Genomic DNA, 20,210 nt, shown 5'->3' on the forward strand with positions numbered 1-20,210 from the left:
AACTTTTCTTTTTCCCAAACACTGATATCAGGATAGCATTCATGCACTTAATCAGTGGGGTTTCAGCAACTCAATCTGTAGTTCACACTGATTATCCACTGCACGCAAGCCAGCTTAATTATGACTAATAGCTGAATTAGGTGGAGTAAGCACTACATCAACCAACTCTGGGTCTGTTTCTGAGGAAGTGAAAAGTGCAGAGGAAGACAGTTGAGAGACACATCTCTCCTTCTTACAACCCCCCCAAAGGCTCAACAATCACAGCTCTAAATGCAGCACCCAGCTGGAACTGATATGAGGACAGGTCTCTGGGTGCGGGTGAGGGAGGAGAGCGCGGCTGGCGGTTGTCATGGCAATGCTAGGCGGTGGCGTGAGCGAGCTGTCCACAGTGGGTGACATGGTACATCCTGCAGCGTGCTGAGCAGCTCATTGTCCTGGCTTATCTGAGTGTCTCTCTGCTTGGCTAAGGCTGCAGTGCTACATTGATCAGGGAGCAGGGGACGCACACTGCAGGGAGGCTTCAGACCGGGGAAGGGAGTTACAGTTTGAGATGGGTGTGAGTGGAAGGGTGTCAATACAGTACATGAATGTGTGTGTGTGTCCATCTATGAAAGTGGGTATGTGCTATGTGTGTGTGGTTTGTGTGCAGAGAGAAAAATTAATAAGGGCAGTGGGCAATAGTGCCAAGATTTTTCTCTCCACTGTTTACCTGCGACCTGGTCCATCCATGACGTTGCACAGGCACACCAACACAAACTCCCCCCACACACACACACAAAAGGCACACTCATCTGCTGTAGAGCCGTGTACAAGCTTTGCTCCTCTGGCAATGGGAAAGCAGTCTATGGCCTTTTGTTAGTGGGTTTATCTATGCATGAAAAACCTGCGTGCACATGCTAATTTTGGTAGGAAAGGGGTATAATTTGGAACAATGTTTGAGCACTGCTTGGGCGGAGTAAAAAGGTATTTTGTGGTGGTGGTGCGTCATTGCATCTCACTGTCAAAGAGGCTAAAATTTGCACGTTCACCCAGGTGTTATATTTCCATCACTCCTGCAGAGTCATTTGACCCAGATGTGAATGCAAATTCTAACCTTTCCTAATACATACAAAAGCCAGATGTTTGTGTGGTCTAGTGTTTTTTTGTGCAGTGGGAGAGGGGCTATAATGTAAACAGGATTGAAAAAGAGAGAAATTCTCTTAGTAAACTTCCCAAGAAAAATGATTATTTAGAGTTGGGCGATATGGAGAAAATCAAATGTACAATGTTCCAGGTCAACACAGAACCCTGCATGCATGCCTGTGGTTTTACTTAACATGAATTGTAACTCTTCCATTTGATAAACTTATTTGATCAATTTAATATGCATTTAATCAATTTTCTTTTCTTCAACATATTTTGTTACTTTATTTTCAAAGTACTGACCAGCTCTAGTCGAGATTTCTCAGGGAAGATTCTTTGCAGCATGTCCATGTAGAGTGCTCTGTGGTTGGGTATGCTGGGAGTGTACTGAGACAAAGTGAACTGGAAACGTTGGTGGTCGTCGGCACACCAGCCACAGAACCTGAACAGATTTCAGCCAAGAAAACACATGATCATAGAGCAAAATAAATAATACCATGACATTATATCTTCCCTTTCCTCCATTTTAGTTCAGCTCTTAAGGGTACATATTGATAAATTGCAAATTACTCATAGAAGCTGCCAGTGCTTATACCACACTGAGCTGAACTGTCACACAAAGACTGTGACAGTGCTATATAGACACAGATCATATGGAAATAAGAATCAAGAGACATTGATACAGTCAGCCTCCAGGGGAGTGAAGCGGCTGTGCCTCTATATGCCGTTGATGTCCTGCTGAGTTTTTAATCTTTCATCATGATCTGCCCAGCTACACTCTGCCTATACCTGTATTTATCAAAAAGGATGGCTGAGAATCATTAAAAGCCTATTTCTATGAACACTGAGTGAGATATTAAAGGGAGTATCGTCGTATATGTACTCCAGATCAGCTGCAAAAATCACTACAATTTTCTCATTCAATCGAAGTGTAAGCACTTAGAATTATGAAAAAGAAGCTAAGCTGAACTTCATTTGTCCTCAGGCCATACCTGTCCGTTCTTTGCAATTGATCTTGGAGACTCTGTAGGCTGCACTTGCACCTTTCCGACAGGGAGTGGAAGGCCTGGATCAGGGATTCCTTCAGCTCTGGGTAAGGGCAGTCTGAATCCAAAACCTCCTCTGGAATTATTTCTATGTTTGCCACATCATCTGAAGTAAGATATTTCTGTGGAAGGACATTAGGACCATATTTAGGAAATACATTAAAATGTTTAGATATTTGCTTTGGTGATGCACTGAAGCGCTCACCTCTAAAGATCATATTATCGCTTTAATACAGAGTGGAAATTGATTTTTCAAAACACAAGGAGGATGTCTATAACCTACAGCAAGAAACTTACCTCTAAACCAAGGGCAATGATTTCCTCCTCCACAACCAGGTACTCTGCATGAAGTTTCGCAGTTATGTCATCTTGCTGGTTTTTCACAAAGTTGATCTGGTGATTTAAGGATAAAAAAGAAGACATTGTCTTAAATACAGGCTTAGAAAACAAGCATGATAGCACAGTATGACCTGCTTTTGTCCAGGGAAATCAAACTGGCAAGTATGAACTGCCACCTTACTATCAAATGGACTAAATTGTTCCACGTCTTGCCTCCAAGAATTCCTCTTATATCAATAATGCTTTGAGAAAAAAACTCCCTTCTACTTCTTACAGCTTAAACAAAGTTGTGACTGGGGAGGCGAGTCAAGAGATCACAGCTATCAGCTCAAACATTTTTTCCCTTTCGTTATGCTACGTCTGCTCCCATCAGCAGTACTAGTTGAACTGAGGTCCCCTCTGTTCTCTCAGACGTCTAGATTCAAAAACATTTATCATCAGAATGATTCGGTAATAGCAAGTAATCAGTAACTGCTTATTTCCCAAGATGCTAGATATCAGAAGGAGGAAAACAGCTAGTTAGAAATGAGACGATGCTTATCAAATAATTAGGCCTGTTTCTCCATCTCAGAAAGGGAACACAGACATTACAATTAAAATGGGAGTATTTCCATTTTTATAAATACAAGTATTTTGTTGTAGCAATTTACAGACGAAAGGAAGCAGGGAAAAAAAAACAATACATTCACAGATGTGCTCCACGTTCTGATTACTGACAACTTTGCAGTATGGTGCAGTGCAAAGCTTAAAAATATTGAAATTTTATTTTTTTCAACCACATTGCCCAGCTCTACTATTATGTTGCACAATAAGTCATGGACTTTTTATACATGCAGGTGTTATGGACATAGATGGGATTAATGCATGATAAAGTTGGGGACCCATTCTGTAAATTCACAAAACATACCATACATCAGTAATATAAAGGTAAAAGTAATAGTGAAAATAGGATGATGGATGGATCGATTGACAAGTGTTATCTTTGTTTATCTATTTACTAACTTGCACAAAATGACTCAATGTTGTTTTCACACTACGAGAGACAACACAGCAACATGACCACCAGCTATGTTATCGCAGAGTCGCTGTTGAAGTGTTGCTCAGACGTTCATAAACATAGTTATGTCGTCACAGGCTTGTGTGTGTGTCTGCTACTTGCCTCAAAGCACCTCAGATAAATGTCATCTGAAATTTAAACCTGGTCAAAAAAAAAAAAGAAATACTCTTATGATCAGTGTATGAGCCACATTTTAACATTTTTCTGCTGTATTGCATCACTGTGTGCACTGCAATGCACATGAAACTAGCATAGCAGCATCTAACTTAGCTAAATAACACAGTACCACAGCTCATTGGAGTGCCAAAAAAAGTTGACATCAGCTCAACTTTGATTTGTGGAGCGTCACGCCTGTCAGCAGTGACAAGTGTCTGGTGTCACTGTCTAGCTTCATGTCACCATCTTCCATCGAAAATGACTTGTAGACTGTTGCTGTGTCTCTCATAGTCTGAACACAGCATAAGGAGAAATACCTCTGATTGATATATTGATAGTTTCAGCCTTAACCTCACTCTCAAATCTGTAGAATGATAATGTATGGTGTCAAAAGATTCATTCATCAAATCTTCAACAGCCAGTAACATGGCATACAGTAAATTTCACTCTTACTGCCTTTTAATTGCCTTTTTATTTATTAGCACTTAATGTGATGCAAGTTTTCTGCAGAGTCTTTGGTTTTCATTCATTTAAGAAAACATTAAAAGCAACATTAAATGTGTAACAGTTAAACTGCCCTGGCTCAGTTAAAACTGGTTTAAAGCAAGTTTCTTTTCTGCAGCACATAAAAGACAGAATCATATTACATTACTACATAAAAACAGAAGCAATCAACAAAACAAGACACAAAACATAAACAGCTACACAGACAGATTTAAAACACTGGCAGATGGAAGTATAATTATATAGCACCTGAGAAGGATAAAAGGATCTCTGATTGTTGTGAGTCAACAGTAACCTGATGAAATAAGAAATAGAAAAAGCAGACAAAAGACATGAAAAAAGACATAGAGCAAAGGCACTGTGGCTGCATGTGTGTGTGGGCAGAGGGTTTGTCCCATTGTGCCTATGCAATCAGGTGGCTAGAGGCTGTGGGCCAGCAAGACTAGAGGGGGTCATGGGAACGAAATAAGCATGAGTGAGCTGCACAGAGGAGACAAAATGGCTAGCAGACGGTTCATTCCAAGTATAGTCTGTCTTTAAAGACCCCTGCTTATTCCTTAATCTCACCATTCATCTCTAGGGCTTGCAAAAAGCCTCTGTGAGTCAAAAGCAGACTTGGTGACTTAAGGACTGTGGACATCTAACAAACAAGAGATTCATGAACAGTGAATACGACTCTGTGCGCGAGGTGGGATCATTGTGTGAACAAGCAGTAGAGTTTAAACCTCTGTTGGATGTGCAGGACAGATTGTTTTGGTACCTGCAGAGAGAGTGAGCACAGCTAAGATTCATCACTGAGGGCTTTATTCCCAAATGTCTCACTAACAGCTAGGGACTTGAGCTCTAAGATGCAAGTATTCTAAAACTAAACCATTTAAATTCTTAAACCAGGTGTAGCAAAAGGGATCATAACTCTTTATAGCTTTAGAAATCTTGCCTTTCTGCTACCTTTCTTCACATTAAACTCATTTATCAAAGTCACTGTGGACACAACTTTATTTCATATCTCACAGATACCTGCTGTATTACTTGTTCCCAGTTTGATCGATGGACAGTGACTTGCTGATTTTGTACTTCACCCAGTCTGAAGCGCAGGTCATCCCTGAGCTGATGAACAGGCTCCACTGTGGCTTTCCTGAATGCCTCCCGCTCCCTCTCTAAGAGCAGCCCTAAACCCCAACACATACATACAAGGACACATATTACTGTAGTTCTTGTAAACAGCAGAGACCGGTGGAGATACAGTCACTAATGGTATTATAAAATGTTAGTGATGTTTACCATAATCTTGAAGACAGAAGATGGCAGTATCTGTTCTACCATTTGGCCTGATCTGTTTCAGAAAATCATTGACGTCTTTCTCAGCTGTGTCCCTGTTTCATGAGAGAAACAGAAAGCCGTGTTAATTACAACTGCATTAGTTAATCAACCCTATGAGTATTGCTAAACTAACATTAGCAACCAAGATATACAATGCAGTTATGAGTTCACCAAACCTTCTTCTTACTGAGTACATACAACCAGCAGTGGAAGTATAGTAATCTGTAGTCTGCCTTCAAATTTAATTTGAAAAGTAGATAAATATTAGCATGAGAATACACTGACAGTGCCAAAAGTATTTTGTGTAGATAATCAGATTATACAAACTAACTAATCTGTGAAATGAATGCATTGAAATAGAACTGCACAGGCACATTAAAGGGACAGTTTATCCCAATATCAAAACTACATATTTTTCCTCTCACCTGCAGTGCAGTTTATCAGTTTAGGCAAGAAAATAGCTTCTTCATGAAACCTTTCAACTGTAAGGAAGTAGGCCTAGGCGTACATTATGATAGCTCACCTAGCACCACTTAACTTGCTATAACATTACACAAACTGCTCACAGCAAGGTCTGTGGATTATCTTAAGTAACCAGGTCATGATTTCTGGTGAGAGACATTGCTATTGTCTTATTTATATGTTTTTTTCTTGCTTTGAGCAACAAAAGTTGAGTGCCATTTAGTTCCCTACACGGAAGAGAAAGCAGACATCTCTATGGCCGATATCGCCAACACTCAACAAAATGCAACACAAACAAAAATGATCCTATAATAATAAATAGCACTACAGGTAAGAGGAAAAACACATTTTGGATTTTTTGGGTGAACAGTTTTCTAAAACTGAATAATGCGAATAAAGTGCTGGTGCCTGAAACTTGTACCTAAGTAAGGTACTTACATGAATGTAAGAAGCTGCTTTCCACCACTGCATACAAGTATGACTCATTTTATATGGATAGAGATATGGCGGTGTGATGGGACCAGATCTAAGTTTGCCTCTGACTATCACACATTATCTCACACTTGACTGAAAGAGTCTTTCCAAACATTGCGGAAAATATGTCTTGTTGCTGTGGGCAGCATCACAGAAACAGGCCTACGGAGGATGTTACAGTGATTGTTTATTTCTTACTAACTGGCTCAGAGGCTGACACGATTGTGAAAAAAGGTAGTAACCATAGAGATATACTTGCCTGTTGTACCATATGACAAGGTGGCTTTTGAATCCCGTGGTATTTTAACTAGATATATGCGTAGAGAGTTGCAAGCAGTGGCACATCTTTATGACTCGGCTCATTACTGAGGCTCACGCTTGTGTACATCATTAACCTTGGGTGGCTCAGACACAGTCATTACGCAGCCAAACAAGCTGCACCCCAGAGCTAGTGCTGCCCTTCTCACTTCACAAGGCATGACACCGCTGGGGCCCCAGCCCCACACTTTTGCCTCAGCACGCAGAGGGAGAGTGTTTCTCCATTCAGCTTATTCCTCTGTCCCCCCACACAGTTCAAAGCCCTCACTTCTCTCTGTTTCTCACCTTTTAATACAATGTCATCGCTGCGAGAAAATCAGCTTAAATCTTCCTCCTCTTCTCTACTTGTTTTCTTGCTGATGCATTTTTTTCTTTGCCCCCCCCCCTATTTTTTAACGCAGGGTCCTATCTGAGCTCAATGGAGCTTAAGTGGAGCGGTTGCGGGGGGTAATAGCAGATCCAGAAAACTGCAGCAGATAATGACAGGGAGTAATAGGGGGCTCTTACTCAGCCTTTTGCAGCCTGGGGCACTCTCTGCTCCACACCTGTCTGTGCTGCCGTAATATGGAGCTCTCCTTAGTCACCTTGGCTGCATGACGAGTCCTCTGAACCTACAAGACAATGTTTAATGCACAGCGGGAATCAACCCTGTTAGTGTAATAAGCAAACAAATCGCCAGAGTCTTTGCATTTAAATACACTTTAGCCATGACATTTATTTCCTCCTACAAGTAATTGACTTCATCTGGACAGACCTGATTCTGGGTTGCTTTAATGCATCAATTATCTAGACCATTTTACAACAGTGGAAACGTGTAACAACTTTAAAGTGCATAAATCATGATGTTGCAAGGATGGTGAAACATAAAATAGATCATTTTTGTATACTACAGACAAGAATATGTTCCCTTCCTCTCTGTATGTGAAGGACATGTTTGTACAGCCATTTTCCTCAGCCTTTATACCATTATTGTGTCTGTGAGAGGCTCATAAACGTAGGTAATTCAAGCAAAACAGTATCACTGTTAAAGCATGAAAGTAAAATAAACAGCGGCAAATTAAAATAATCAAGTAGAGACATGCGTGACATGCATGAGGCATGTGGAGAGAAGGGGGAGGTAGAAGTCTTAATCTACTCTTATTTGTTTTCTTTGTTCATCATGGAAGAACAAGGCCCTCCTTCAGAGCGCTCCGTGCAGCGATTCATTGTCTTGTATCAGTGTTTTTATACACAGGCCACTGGCTCAGATAATTGTACAAAAGAATATCTCAGATAACTAATATGTGGATACAATCTATATCATATAACAAGGAAACCAAAAGTCATGGTGTTGAATCATGTTGTTGTGATTGTCTATTTGTGAGTCAAGTGCTGCTGCTGTTGTTGTTCGACGATATATATTTACCCTCAGGCTGACGTCCATTCAACAGTTATTGGAATGTACAGTATTCAATATGAAACTAGCTGCTCTGAAAGAAAAGGCCAAATTGAGGAGAAAAAGGCCAAATTGAGGTCATCCTGTGCCCCCTCCAGGCCATGTGTCACAGGTGATCTTAATATGCATTGGCTGTCTAATAAGCACAGCTGGACTCTAAAAACTGTGCCTGGAGCTAAACCTACATCAGCCAATTTCTAGTCTCATTGCCGAATAAACCTATTCTGTTGAATATCCACCTTTATCGATCTTATATTAACTATTAAACCACAGACTGTCCAGTCAGATTCCCATTTCCACTGTTTTAGTGCGCATTACTTATTTATCATTAGTGTCATTCTGATTTAGAGACAATCTATGCCTCCATTTCTTGTATTTATATCTTTGCAAAGTGTTATGTGTCATCTCTTAATCAGGCGCTTGCAGATTTACAGTTTGATTTACTAGGATTATTCCTTATGAGTCAATCACAACCTTGACTTTCATGAACAAAATAGATGGTATTTTTCAGATCCCTGAAATAACATTTCAGCACAGGGCTCCCAAATTGAAAATGCAGAGTTGAAAAGTTCCAAACGCATTTTCATGGCAATAAATTACTGTGTTTCTCTGCTAGCCAAAATACTTTAATAAAGTAAAAAAATATGTCTGTGCTTGACTATGGAGATAATGTATAAATGCATTGCTCTTATGTCAAAATAGATTGTGTTTACACATTTCTTATTTTATCCTTTTTTTCCCAGCAGACATTTTGGCTCCTATCAGGAAAACAATGGATATTACTAGAAACGTTAATGATAGCTTCATTCTATTGTCTATTCTCATTCATTTACTGCTCCCTGTGTTATAGTCAGCATGGATGTATTATAGGGAAGATGATAGTCAGAAGTTTATTCTATAGAAAGCAGTACACTGAGATTAGTGTCAACATCAGATTGTTTTGCGTCATCACTGACAGGGGTGGAAATCTACAGAGGCCCGAAAATAAGATATCATCAAGATACTTGAGTCAGGATACAATATCATTGCTATTTTAAATGTGTTGCGATATGATGAGCACTGCGATAACATTGTGATTTACTACTTTTTTTCAGCTGCTAACAGAAACCTTTCAACATCTATTTTAAACTTTGATTAAAAAATGACCAATAAATCTACCTTCTACCTTCTTTTGTTTTGTCTAATATGATAAAGTTTTTGGTCTTTTCATCTCACTTCACTCATATTTATTACAGCAAATTACTGGAATGAAAGACCAACTGATTTTATTATTCTACTAGGCTACCATAAGTTTAATTCATATTTGTAATATTATCAATTTACAAGACTGAAAAAACTGATACTTGACATCCCTGCATTAATACGATATTGCCACACACACAAAAATAAATAAATAATAAATAAAAAAAATCACAATACTATGCTGCCTCAATTTTAGTTAGGTGTGGTGTCATCCGACTGTTGATTTCACACCTATAGAGAGCTGCATGTTGCATTGTGTAATTGTAGCAGAAAGTAGTGTACCTGCCATGGGCACTACATTTTTTGTTCAGTTGTGGGATTTTTTCAGGATACACTATATAGAGCAAACATTTCTTACTCAAGATTGTCACACTCAAAAAAATGAAGACAGGTAAATATTAGGGATGAGTGAGTACACCATTATCTGTATCTGTGTCTGTATCTGTTTGACCAACCAAATTATCTGTCTCGATATCCCGAACTTGGAACAGGCAGAGTTTACCTCAGGAGTAGGTTAGGTTTAGATCTGAAATGGGTGGAGTTTGGGTCTACAGAGGGTTGAGTTTAATCTGAGATTGCTGTCTTAAGCCTGACATTAAAACGGGTTGATCAGATGTCATATGTTATGTAAATGTATGATTTACAAGAAAAATATTTACAGAAAATCTCAGAATAAAGCTTCAGATAATTTTTGAGTAAAACATGAAACAAAGAACTAAATGAGGATTTTCCTTAATCACAAATATGTCTAATGACACATTTTACTTGAATGATACTCATACTTACACTACCTAAAAAGTGCTTCATCTTTACCAGATACTCGTTTCAACTGAGTATTCTGCTCACCCCTTGTAAATAAGTGCACTATCTCAAACAAGGTGTGATTTCTCTCACAGCTCAGGATGCTGAAACTGCAGGAGCTAAATGGAATTAATCCATAATTCATTTCATTATTTACACCTGTGCTTTCCTCTTGTGACATGTCAAAATGTATTCCATGGAAAAGGCCTATTGTAACTGTATGAAAAGTTGGGGTGGTCCTCTTTCAGAGAATTTGGGGAACATTTTTTTATTATAATTTTTTGTCCAGTTCTGCAAAGGAAAAAATCTTAACAAGAAGCAAACATGTTCAGGTTTCATTATCTACAGACCAATGCTGCTGGTCCTTTCCTGGAGAGCAAAAATGATCCCATGCTCGAGGCAACTCTTGGTCAATTATTTACCCTGTCACATCACCAATGGGAGATGCTCAGAAAGCCTGCCTTTCAGCAGGGTGACATAGGCGGCCTTATCTAGGTTATGCAGAGTGCTTGGTTGAAGGAGCCACAGGCAACCATAATGATACTAAAAGGCTTCCACCACAGTTTACCAATTAAAACACCGCAGGTCTAACAGCCTTATCTCCATTGCCCCTAGCATTAACTTTTTGCTCCAATCAGAGTCGGATGACTATGAACTTCAAACAGTTTTATAGAAACCCTGGGCAGCCAAATGAATATTCATGAAACTGGCAAAGCTATTGTGTGTAGTAGCGATATTACTGCTCTGTTTCATGTTGTTGGACAAACTATAAAGGTTATGTAATACCTGCTTTTATATGGAGTAAAATCCCTTTACAGTATCACAGAGAGTACAGAAAGGTAGACAAATGGAAAGAAATGTGCTATTTACCCTGATTGGACACATGCTGTTTTATCACCTCACATTAAAATCAGCTTTTTGTCAGTTCATGCTCTTCCTGCAGTGGGTAATGAGGACTTTCTCTCTGGGATAAAAAATTCTGTCATTGTGTTGTTGCACATTCTTCTGCATTTTCTGTTGAGTCACCTTATTATTAAATGTAACAGGAATGGATACTATGATAACACTGTTTTTAAGCACAGGCACATTATTTATGATACCCAAAATTTACCTTTAATCCAATTAGATCAGACTCCAGGCGTTTGGCATCAACAATGGCCTGTAGTCTTTTGTATTCAGCCGGTTTGTACTTTGAGCTGCCAAGACCATTTTTCATCCGCAGTGTCAGTTTTTCTGCATGGATGAAAGCAAATGATATGGCTGAATTAGGATCATTGGAATTGTTGAAAAACTCATCACTTTTAATGTCTGAAGTAAAGTCTTTATGCTGACTTCAGCAAAGAATGAAAAAGAGGTAAAGGCAGAGGAAGAGCAGCACTTGAGTGCAAATAGATTGTATGGGTAATTCAGAAATTACTGCAAGAGGGTGAGGTGTGTGTATATGTGTGTGTGTGTGTGTGTGTGTGTGTGTGTGTGTGTGTGTGTGTGTGTGGGGAGGGGGGGTTGTAGAGAGCAAACTAACTGTGTCAGATGTTTTTTTTTGAGTGGTTCAGCTGTGACACATAGAGTCAAGCAGGTGAATAAACAAAAGCAATTCTGCAACTGACAAAAGCATCAACGACCCGTGACAGTACCCGAGGAGACAACATTGGGACTTCAGGTCAAATCTGTTCAACAGATCAATGAGCCACCATGTCACAGGTCAGCAAGGTTTCAGACCCAGCCTCTGCTGACTTACCCAGATCTTCTGGTCTGTAGTTTGTAACGAACGTTTGCAGATCCCTTCCATTCATCACTGCTGAGCTCTAGCTGTGTGCTCTCCAGTGCCTGCAAAATAAAGACATAAATGAGTATCTATGTGAAAATACTTTGATATTGAAGTGAAATCATATTAAATCCAAATCACTTCATGTAAAAAATACAGAGGTTGTGTAAAAAAGTCTGATAACAGACAACATTGCACCTGCACAAGTACCTGACTTTAGTAGGGTCATTCAAAAGATTAACAGGAAGCTACAAGCCAAAAGCAATAAAGCCCATCAAAAGCAACTTTACCATCAAGGTCTACATGACATTGCTGGAAAACCAGTCGGCTCTCACAAGTTTTCATTTTTGTGAGAAGACAGATGGTTCATCCGGTGTGATCAGATATGCTGCTGGAACATCTCTATGTCTCTGTTGCGGATTAAGCTTTGAAAAATTGTAGCTTCACTGGCATTGTGTCAGTTAAAAAGTGCAATATGCAAAAGGTTGGTGTGGAATCAGCATGAGTGGATTTTATCTCTGAGAGAAATGAAAACTGACACTCTGGTCTGAATGCATTATGGACAATTAGGCCTCTTTTTTGAAATGCAGAGGTAAATTATCGCCTTTCACATATTAACGCTGAATGACAAGGTAACACCAAAGGTAAGGATTGAGAGTATAACGGTAGCCATAGTTGGATTACTGAACAGGCCCACCGGCCACAGGCCAAGGGGACTAAATTGTCAGGGGGCCCCACTGGCCTTCACCTGCAATATGTCACTCAAGTTAACACATACCGACCAGGAAGAGACTCAAAATGACTGCAAAGAAACTCTAAAGAGACAAAAAAATAACTAAAAAATGAGCAAAACAAACCCAAAGAGAAACAAAATGACTACTAAGGGACACAAAATGATAATAGAGAGACATGAGACAACAAAAAAGACACAAAATGACCACAAAGAGACATGGTACTACAAAGAAATGCATAGAGACGACAAAGATAAAAGACAGTAAAAAAAAAAAAGAGGCAAAACCACCACAATGTCTGTGTCTTATGCCTATATGTAGGAGATGTGGTGAGGCCTTTTACATATTTGGGCCCAGGGAGCCATTGACTCATAATCCAACCATGATATAGCCCAACATTAGCTGCTGATTTTCTTGGGATGATTGCCCATACTTTAAGGTAAGGTAAGGTAAAGTAGATTTATTGGTAATTTTATAAACAAAGTTTAAAAAATGAAATTTAATTGGTCCTTTAAGGATCAGTGTGTAGGATTTAGTGGCATCTAGCTGTGATGACTGCAGATTGCAATCAACTTTTCCTGTGTGCCAAGCGTGAAATCCCAGTTAGGATTCATTCAGTGTTCTTTGTTCAGGAGATTTTAGCCAGGAGCCAAATTATCCACAGAGATCTCTTCCTCTCCAAAACAAATGGACCAGGTGATTAAAACCAGTAAAAACACTGAATAAAGCAGTTTCATACTACAAACAGTGTTTCTCGACACTATTAGGCTCATCATGGAGGGGCAGCTAACTGCAGTGGCCAACAGGAAAATGCAAGTGCTTTGTTCATTTTGGACTTCTGTAGAAAAAAGGCAGTGCAATATGGTTATTCTAAGGTAACAAAAACACAATGATTGTCATTTTCACTAAAGAAAATATACTTACTATATTCTATTTCTACCAATACATCCCCCTGAATTATTCACACTGAACCTTTAAGAGGGACGAGAGGTTTCCCAAATTCCTTGGTGGCAACTTTTCAAATGTGAATAGATTTGCTTGTCCTCTATTTTAAAAATTATTTAGCCTTTATTTAACCAGGTTTGTCCCATTGAGATCGAAGATCTCTTTTACAAGGGAGACCTGGCCAAGAATAGCAGCAACACAGTGTTTCAACAACAAATAAAATTCACATAAAAGCACATAGATTTGAGTAACATAGAACAATCAGATAAAAGAGTTGCACACAGACAGCCTGGACTCAATGGATTTCACCATGTTTTAAACGTATTCAAGGTCACCATGTGTTGAAGCTTAAGATCATTTTGTTGATTATTCCACACTGTAGGTGCAGAGATACTAAAAGCTTGCCCCCCCAAATTCAGTTCTGACTGTGGGCACAAAAAGATGAAAAAAGTCCTGCAAATGGAGATTATGATTCTAATATTTCTTGTACAAAAGGGAAAATAAGTAAGTATGAATTTTATCAACAACTGCTTTGTAAATACAAACACGCCAGTGACTGAGGCTGCATATACATAAAGCAGGCCACTTCCCTTTTGAGTACAAGACACATTGGTGAGTGCAAGATCCACAGTTAGCAATGAATCTCAGAGTCCCATGTAACGCTATCCAGCATTTGAAGACAGTGAGCAGGGGCATTCCTATACAACACACCATAATAATAATCAATCAATAATCAATTATAATTATAATTAATCCATAATCAATGACAGATAAAAAGATTGACTCCACCAATTAACATTTCACACAAAAAAAGAAAAGCAATACTTGTTTCTGAAATAAACGCAAAGTAAAACCTTCAACTTTTTTAACAACATGCTATGTATGCGCCTTAAAAGACAAATGGTCATCAGTTAAAAGCCCAAGGTATCTAAAAGTAGATACCAGCTCGATTTTTTGACCACTTCTGATTACAATTTTGTCAGACAGTTTTGACTTTCTTGATCTCAACATAGTGAAAAGCATAAGTTGTGGGTTTTTTTTTTTGCATTTTCTATGACAGTAAACTAAAAGGTGTACCTTTGAATATTTAATTGCTGTATGGAAAAATTAAGCACGTCAAACAACAACAGAAATGGTGATAGGCATTTTTCAGAAGCGAAATTATAGTAACAGTTGCTTACAGCCCTACTATAGCCTAGTTTAACACTATTACTGCGGAAACACAAACTTCTACATACACATAGGCAGTTGAGCTGAAGTGTAGCCATGGTTGAATTACTGAACAGACCTACAGACAAAGGGGCCTTAAGTGTTAGGGGCCCCCACTGCCCTTCATCTGCAATATGTCACTCAAGTTAACATGTACTGGCCAGGAAAAGACTCAACATGACTGCAAAAAATCCCCTAAAGAGACACAAAATAACTACAAAAACGAGCAAAACAAACCCAAAGAGAAACAAAATGACCATTAAGATACACAAAACAATGACAGACACAAGACAGCAAAAAAAAAGACACAAAATGACCACAAAGACACATAATATGATTACATAGAGAACCAAAACAACCAGAAATTATCCAAAATGACCACAAAGACACATAATATGATTACAGAGAGAACCAAATTAACCAGAAATGATCCAAAATGACCACAAAGAGACACAGCACCTCACAAAATGGACAAATATGGGCAAACTAAGCATGTCAAAACACAACAGAAACGGTGGTAGACATTATTCACAAGCGAAATACTAATAGTTACTTACATCCCTTCTGTAGCCCAGTTTAACAGTATTACTGGGGAAACAAACTTCTACATAAACTGAGGCAGCTGAGCTGACGCGATATCATATTGGAGGAGTTGTTTTATCACCTTGTCAGTTAGCTTACGCTAGCAAGGTCTACAGTGAAGTCATACAAATGGATATATGGCAAATACCATGAACAGGAGCACTTGCAAGTTTTTAAAGAGCCTTGTATGTAAATAAATGTAACACACGTTTTTGCTGTGTTAGAAAAATGAACATTTAACCCACTAAACTCTAGCTTACCTTGTGTTATTCCTCTCCGTACGCTGTATAGGTTGACAAAAATTTGTAACCAAGGGAACTATCCTCTCTTCCGTCATTGGTTTATTCAACAACGCGAACCTCCTGTGTAACGCCCCCTTCCCCCTTCGCAGCCAATCAGGAGTGCGCATCGCTTTCCCACATTCCCACTGACGTCATGCACGCTCGCATTGCCTGGGACTGCTGGTGGAAGCAGGGAGCAGCGGAAAGGGTCGCCCTCTTCTTCTCGACTATGGAGGCGCGTTTCACTCTTCTTCCACATGCATGGGACTAAACGACGGGACTTTACCGATGAAGTTACACGTTCCGACGTAGATCCGAGCCGCAGCTCAGCCAGCGGAACAACAGTCCTCCCAAGGTATTTAATTGCTTTTTTCGGCTCCTTCACTAACTGCAGAATAACTGAGGGAAAACGTAGGAAAAAAATAAAAGCATCTGTGCGCGAGGCAGGAGGAGACTCAGAAAGTCTTGAATTCACTGAGTAAAGAAAGTGTTTTTTTCGTTGGTGTGTGGCACAAGGCAAACTTCTTTTGGCTTCCTCACAGCGGGAGTGAATCTAATACTACGCTAATCTTGATCTTGTGACCGACAACAACGCACACCTTTTGGGGGGGACCTTCACGTCCTCGGTACCTAACCGTTGGGATGAAAACTTCGCTGGCTGACGTAGAAAAACTGTTTCGGCGTTAGTTTTCTCGGCCCTTAAAATGCTCACTTTTCTCTGATATTGTCCTTGAAAGCGTGTCGCTAAGTGGTGAAGGAAAAGGCAGGTGAGCTTAGAGTGTGGGAATCTCAGGAATGCGAGGTCGCCGTGGGGCGGAGATCCCGACTCTGCTCCCGCAAGATAAGCTTACCTTTACCCCGCACGTTCACTCGCTACATTCAGCCATATTTAATGACCCTAATCTGCATTTTAAGCAGGGGCGTTTCTTCTAACGAGCCCCCGTGGCTGTATGTTATGTGTCACTGCTTTGCATTGCGCAAGAATAACCTGTCTTTTAGGACAAGATGGACTCACCTTTTATTGCCCCGGAAGCTTATCAAAGAAGTAGTCAAATTACCCAATGCATTCAAGAGCAGCCCTCTTTCAGCCTGATTAATTAGACAGGAAGGGTGAAGTCAGGTAATGTGGGACATCAGGTCATATGGGACAAAAAAGGTTTTACATCTTGGGCTCTTAAAATATTAGCAGCCAGTCACCAAACATGCTTTTGCATCATTATTACAGATGCCCTTTACATTAACCAATCTTTTTTTAATATAAATAACTAGGATGGGCAGAGCAAAGAGTCAAAAAATCACTGGCATGTTGATTATCTCATTAAGAGAACTGCTGCTAAAATCAGTCTGCCTATTATTATATTGATATTGGCTTTAAAATGATACGTCAAAATAGGCCAACACGCTGATTTCCACTGATATGATTAACTAATTTTTCTTTCTTTTTTTGACAAAGTGAACAGATACAAAACATCAATCCTAAGTAAATGTTTTATCTTATTTTGCACAATGAATGAATATTACATACACTGAAAAGCGTCTCCATCTGCAGGTGGGCCATCACCATAAGAGTATACATAATATGGTGTTAAATCCACTACAGAAGAAATTTGACGATAACTAAAATTAAGTGGGGATAAAAATGGATCTATAGACATCCGTTATCAGCCAATTGGGCTGTTTTTATATCAGCATATCGGATATCAGCAAAATATTGTGCATCTCCAAAGGGTCCTACAACATAAATAGTTGTAGGACTTTGCATTTCATTAAATGTTTGACTTATAAACTCAAAATTTCACAATACATCTAAATTTTTTATGAGAAAGGGTTTTGAGTGTGTACTCGATGTATTCAGGTAAAATGTACCTAAATGGACTAAAATGTACCTAAAATCTAGGTAAAATGGGCCATTTTTCTACAGTGAAACCAGCATGTTTTTAGATAACTAGTTGCCATAAATTCATGATTTATGCTATTATGTGCCAGTCTGTCATATTATAGACATTTTTAGTATTTTTGTAACTTACAGAATATGATGCAGTGAGTCCATGTCAGCCACAATAGTCCAGAATTAGCCAAATTGTTAAACAAATGCAAGTGTACAAACATGTCCGTTGAAGACAATATGGCACCAAGGAAACAGATGGCGAAAGAACCAGGAAAGCATGGCAGAAAAGTTGGACAATATTTTTAGTCAATAGCAATAGGTTACATGACTGATTTCATGAACTAATGACTGAAGGGATAAATGGATTTAACTATTTAAAAATCAAACAAACATGATTGTCCCATTTTACCTGAACATATCAATGGAGTGCAGTAGGCTTTCTCGACATGTTTGGAGGTCCAGAGTTTCAAAATTATTTCACTTAACAACATATTTTTCTTCAAAGAAACAGAGTAGAGAACCATAACAAGTTCTAAAAGTAACACTTGGGGTAGTATTTACAGTTTTAGTTAGTTTTCTTGCCAATCTACCAAAAGTTTCTTAAATTACCTGACTTCACCCCAGTCGAACTCACTCAGGATTTATACCCTTTTAAAGAGGCACATGCCCATTATCATGTCCCAATTTGGTTTAATACATAGGTCTAATTTTAAATGCATAATAGTATACCTATCTCACATAAGCCCTTTGCTCAGTCTTCAGATCGTATTTCTAATTAACTAGTCTGTATGAGATGCCACTCTAATCTCAGTGGGAGAAATGTCATAGCATGGGGAATAGAGACTTTGCCATTTACCTTAAAGAGAAACACCAATTAAATTAAAAATTCCAACATGTTATTTCTGTGGTCTAAGAAAGTTCAATCAATATTTGTGAACATGAGCTACATTCTCTCAAAGCCAGAAACTAGAGGTCTTAAACCTGTGATGTCATCAACTTTAAAACCTGGAGCTGCTCCAGTGACAATGAATGGGAGCCTGATTTTGTACATAATGTTTGCTTTCTTTTTTAAACCCAAATGAGCTATATTCTGTTTTTGTGTTCTCAGTTATGAAACAAAAAATATACTTGGGACATTCTAGAGGTGCACAATAATATCGGCATGCCATCGGTGGCTTTGAAATCCACATTGGTCTTTTACAAACATTTCTGACAATATGACAGGCCAATATGATGATGCTCTTAATACGCAACTTTAGTTAGTTGAAATAGGTTAAATTTGCCCTGGTTTTGACTATTGCCAGGACTGTCTCAAGGAGAGAATCTCCCAAGCCTGTTACAGTGGGAGGAATTTTACAGTTTTGTTTAAAATGCGTTATATAAAAAGAAATGTGGCATATTTACACGAAACCTCGGTTAAGTAGTTTGATTGTTTTGCCAAGTGAATACATACATTTTGAAAGGCACTGTATTTTATGTCTGCATCTGCCAGTCACTCGTCACTGTAAGAGTAGGCGTAATATCTTAATCGCACTGCTGGAAGGACTTGATGTTCTCTGCAATTAGGTGGGAAACATATGTGCATGTATTGGTGTTGGCATCCACAATTGCACAATTGGCCAAAATGAGTAAGAAAATATCGGCAAATCAGATATCGGCAAAAATCTAATATCATACATCCCTAGAACATTCTCCTGGGTCCTCTCAGTGTAATCTGTAACATTTTTCCCAAGTCACTGTGTACGGAGCAGCTCCAGACTTTATACCCCATGGCATCACAAATTCAAGTTTTAACTCTGGTTTTTGGATTTGGGAGAAAGTCTTTCACGTTGACTAATATTTTTGGACTGTCTTAGGACCATGGGAATAGAATGTATGCATTTTAAAAATGTGCCTAGTTCCACTTTGAATCCATCTGTGTCATTTTAGAGTCTGGATATAACAGGAAAAGAAACACATAGACTGAAGAAGCGGTTATTAATTTTGTCGTGATAGCTATTCACCAAAGGTCATCTTACCCCTATTATCGCATGAAAGATGTTGGAAGCGCCGCTTCAAGTCTCCCTAGTTGCCATGCAGGTGTGGAAAGGTTATCTGCCTGCATCACTGATGTGGCCACAGTGCAAGTTTTTATTACAGCCAACAGTGGACATGCATAATGGCAAATGAGATCATACGTGAACTCTCTCTCACACTCGCTCAATCACATGCACACACTGAAGAGGAATCGCTAGGTTGCTCCCCTCGTGATTCACATTACCGCACAAGACACACATTGCCACACAGCTGACAGCTATTGAGAGTGGTTCACTGTGGAATTGAAAGAACAGCAGGACGCTGGTTTGAAGAGTCAGACGCTCCCTCTGTTTTGTTTTTTCGGGGTTTTTTTTCAGAGTACTGCGTGTACTCTAAACAGTGACACTGTGTTTGGCACAAGGAGAGAGGTTTTAGCAGGTCAGACATTGTGCCAACTTGTTGTCAATTTCATTTGTCATGCTCCATGTTGTCTGCCATCAGATAGTGATGCATGAAA

At 39.2% G+C, this 20,210-nt stretch overlaps 2 protein-coding genes across 5 annotated transcripts in view; one reads left to right on the plus strand and one right to left on the minus strand.

Moving 5' to 3' along the window:
* LOC121949109 (coiled-coil domain-containing protein 148-like) overlaps window positions 1-16,774 on the minus strand; it is a 37,656-nt gene extending 20,882 nt beyond the window's left edge. The window contains exons 1-9 of one of the 4 annotated variants that reach the window (XM_088083195.1): window positions 16,641-16,774; window positions 12,015-12,103; window positions 11,388-11,509; window positions 7,306-7,409; window positions 5,506-5,597; window positions 5,242-5,393; window positions 2,466-2,561; window positions 2,115-2,290; window positions 1,426-1,564 (exon numbers count right to left, since the gene is read on the minus strand). In XM_088083195.1, coding sequence (XP_087939321.1) covers window positions 1,426-1,564; window positions 2,115-2,290; window positions 2,466-2,561; window positions 5,242-5,393; window positions 5,506-5,597; window positions 7,306-7,409; window positions 11,388-11,509; window positions 12,015-12,069 — 936 coding nt within the window. In that variant the 5' untranslated portion in view covers window positions 12,070-12,103; window positions 16,641-16,774. Of the gene's footprint in view, window positions 1-1,425; window positions 1,565-2,114; window positions 2,291-2,465; window positions 2,562-5,241; window positions 5,394-5,505; window positions 5,598-7,305; window positions 7,410-11,387; window positions 11,510-12,014; window positions 12,104-15,768; window positions 15,975-16,640 lie in introns of those variants that run through there. The other 3 variants (XM_042494710.2, XM_088083198.1, XM_088083197.1) reach the window with 3 other exon arrangements.
* Window positions 15,988-20,210, plus strand: part of pkp4 (plakophilin 4) — a 119,488-nt gene continuing 115,265 nt past the window's right edge. Inside the window, exon 1 of the mRNA XM_088083191.1 lies at window positions 15,988-16,144. The gene's annotated coding sequence lies outside the window, so the exon portion shown is untranslated. The remainder of the gene's footprint in view (window positions 16,145-20,210) is intronic.

This window comes from Plectropomus leopardus, chromosome 10, assembly GCF_026936395.1.
Source record: "Plectropomus leopardus strain MGB_pleo_1.0 chromosome 10, ASM2693639v1, whole genome shotgun sequence".
Classification (NCBI taxonomy): domain Eukaryota; kingdom Metazoa; phylum Chordata; class Actinopteri; order Perciformes; family Serranidae; genus Plectropomus; species Plectropomus leopardus.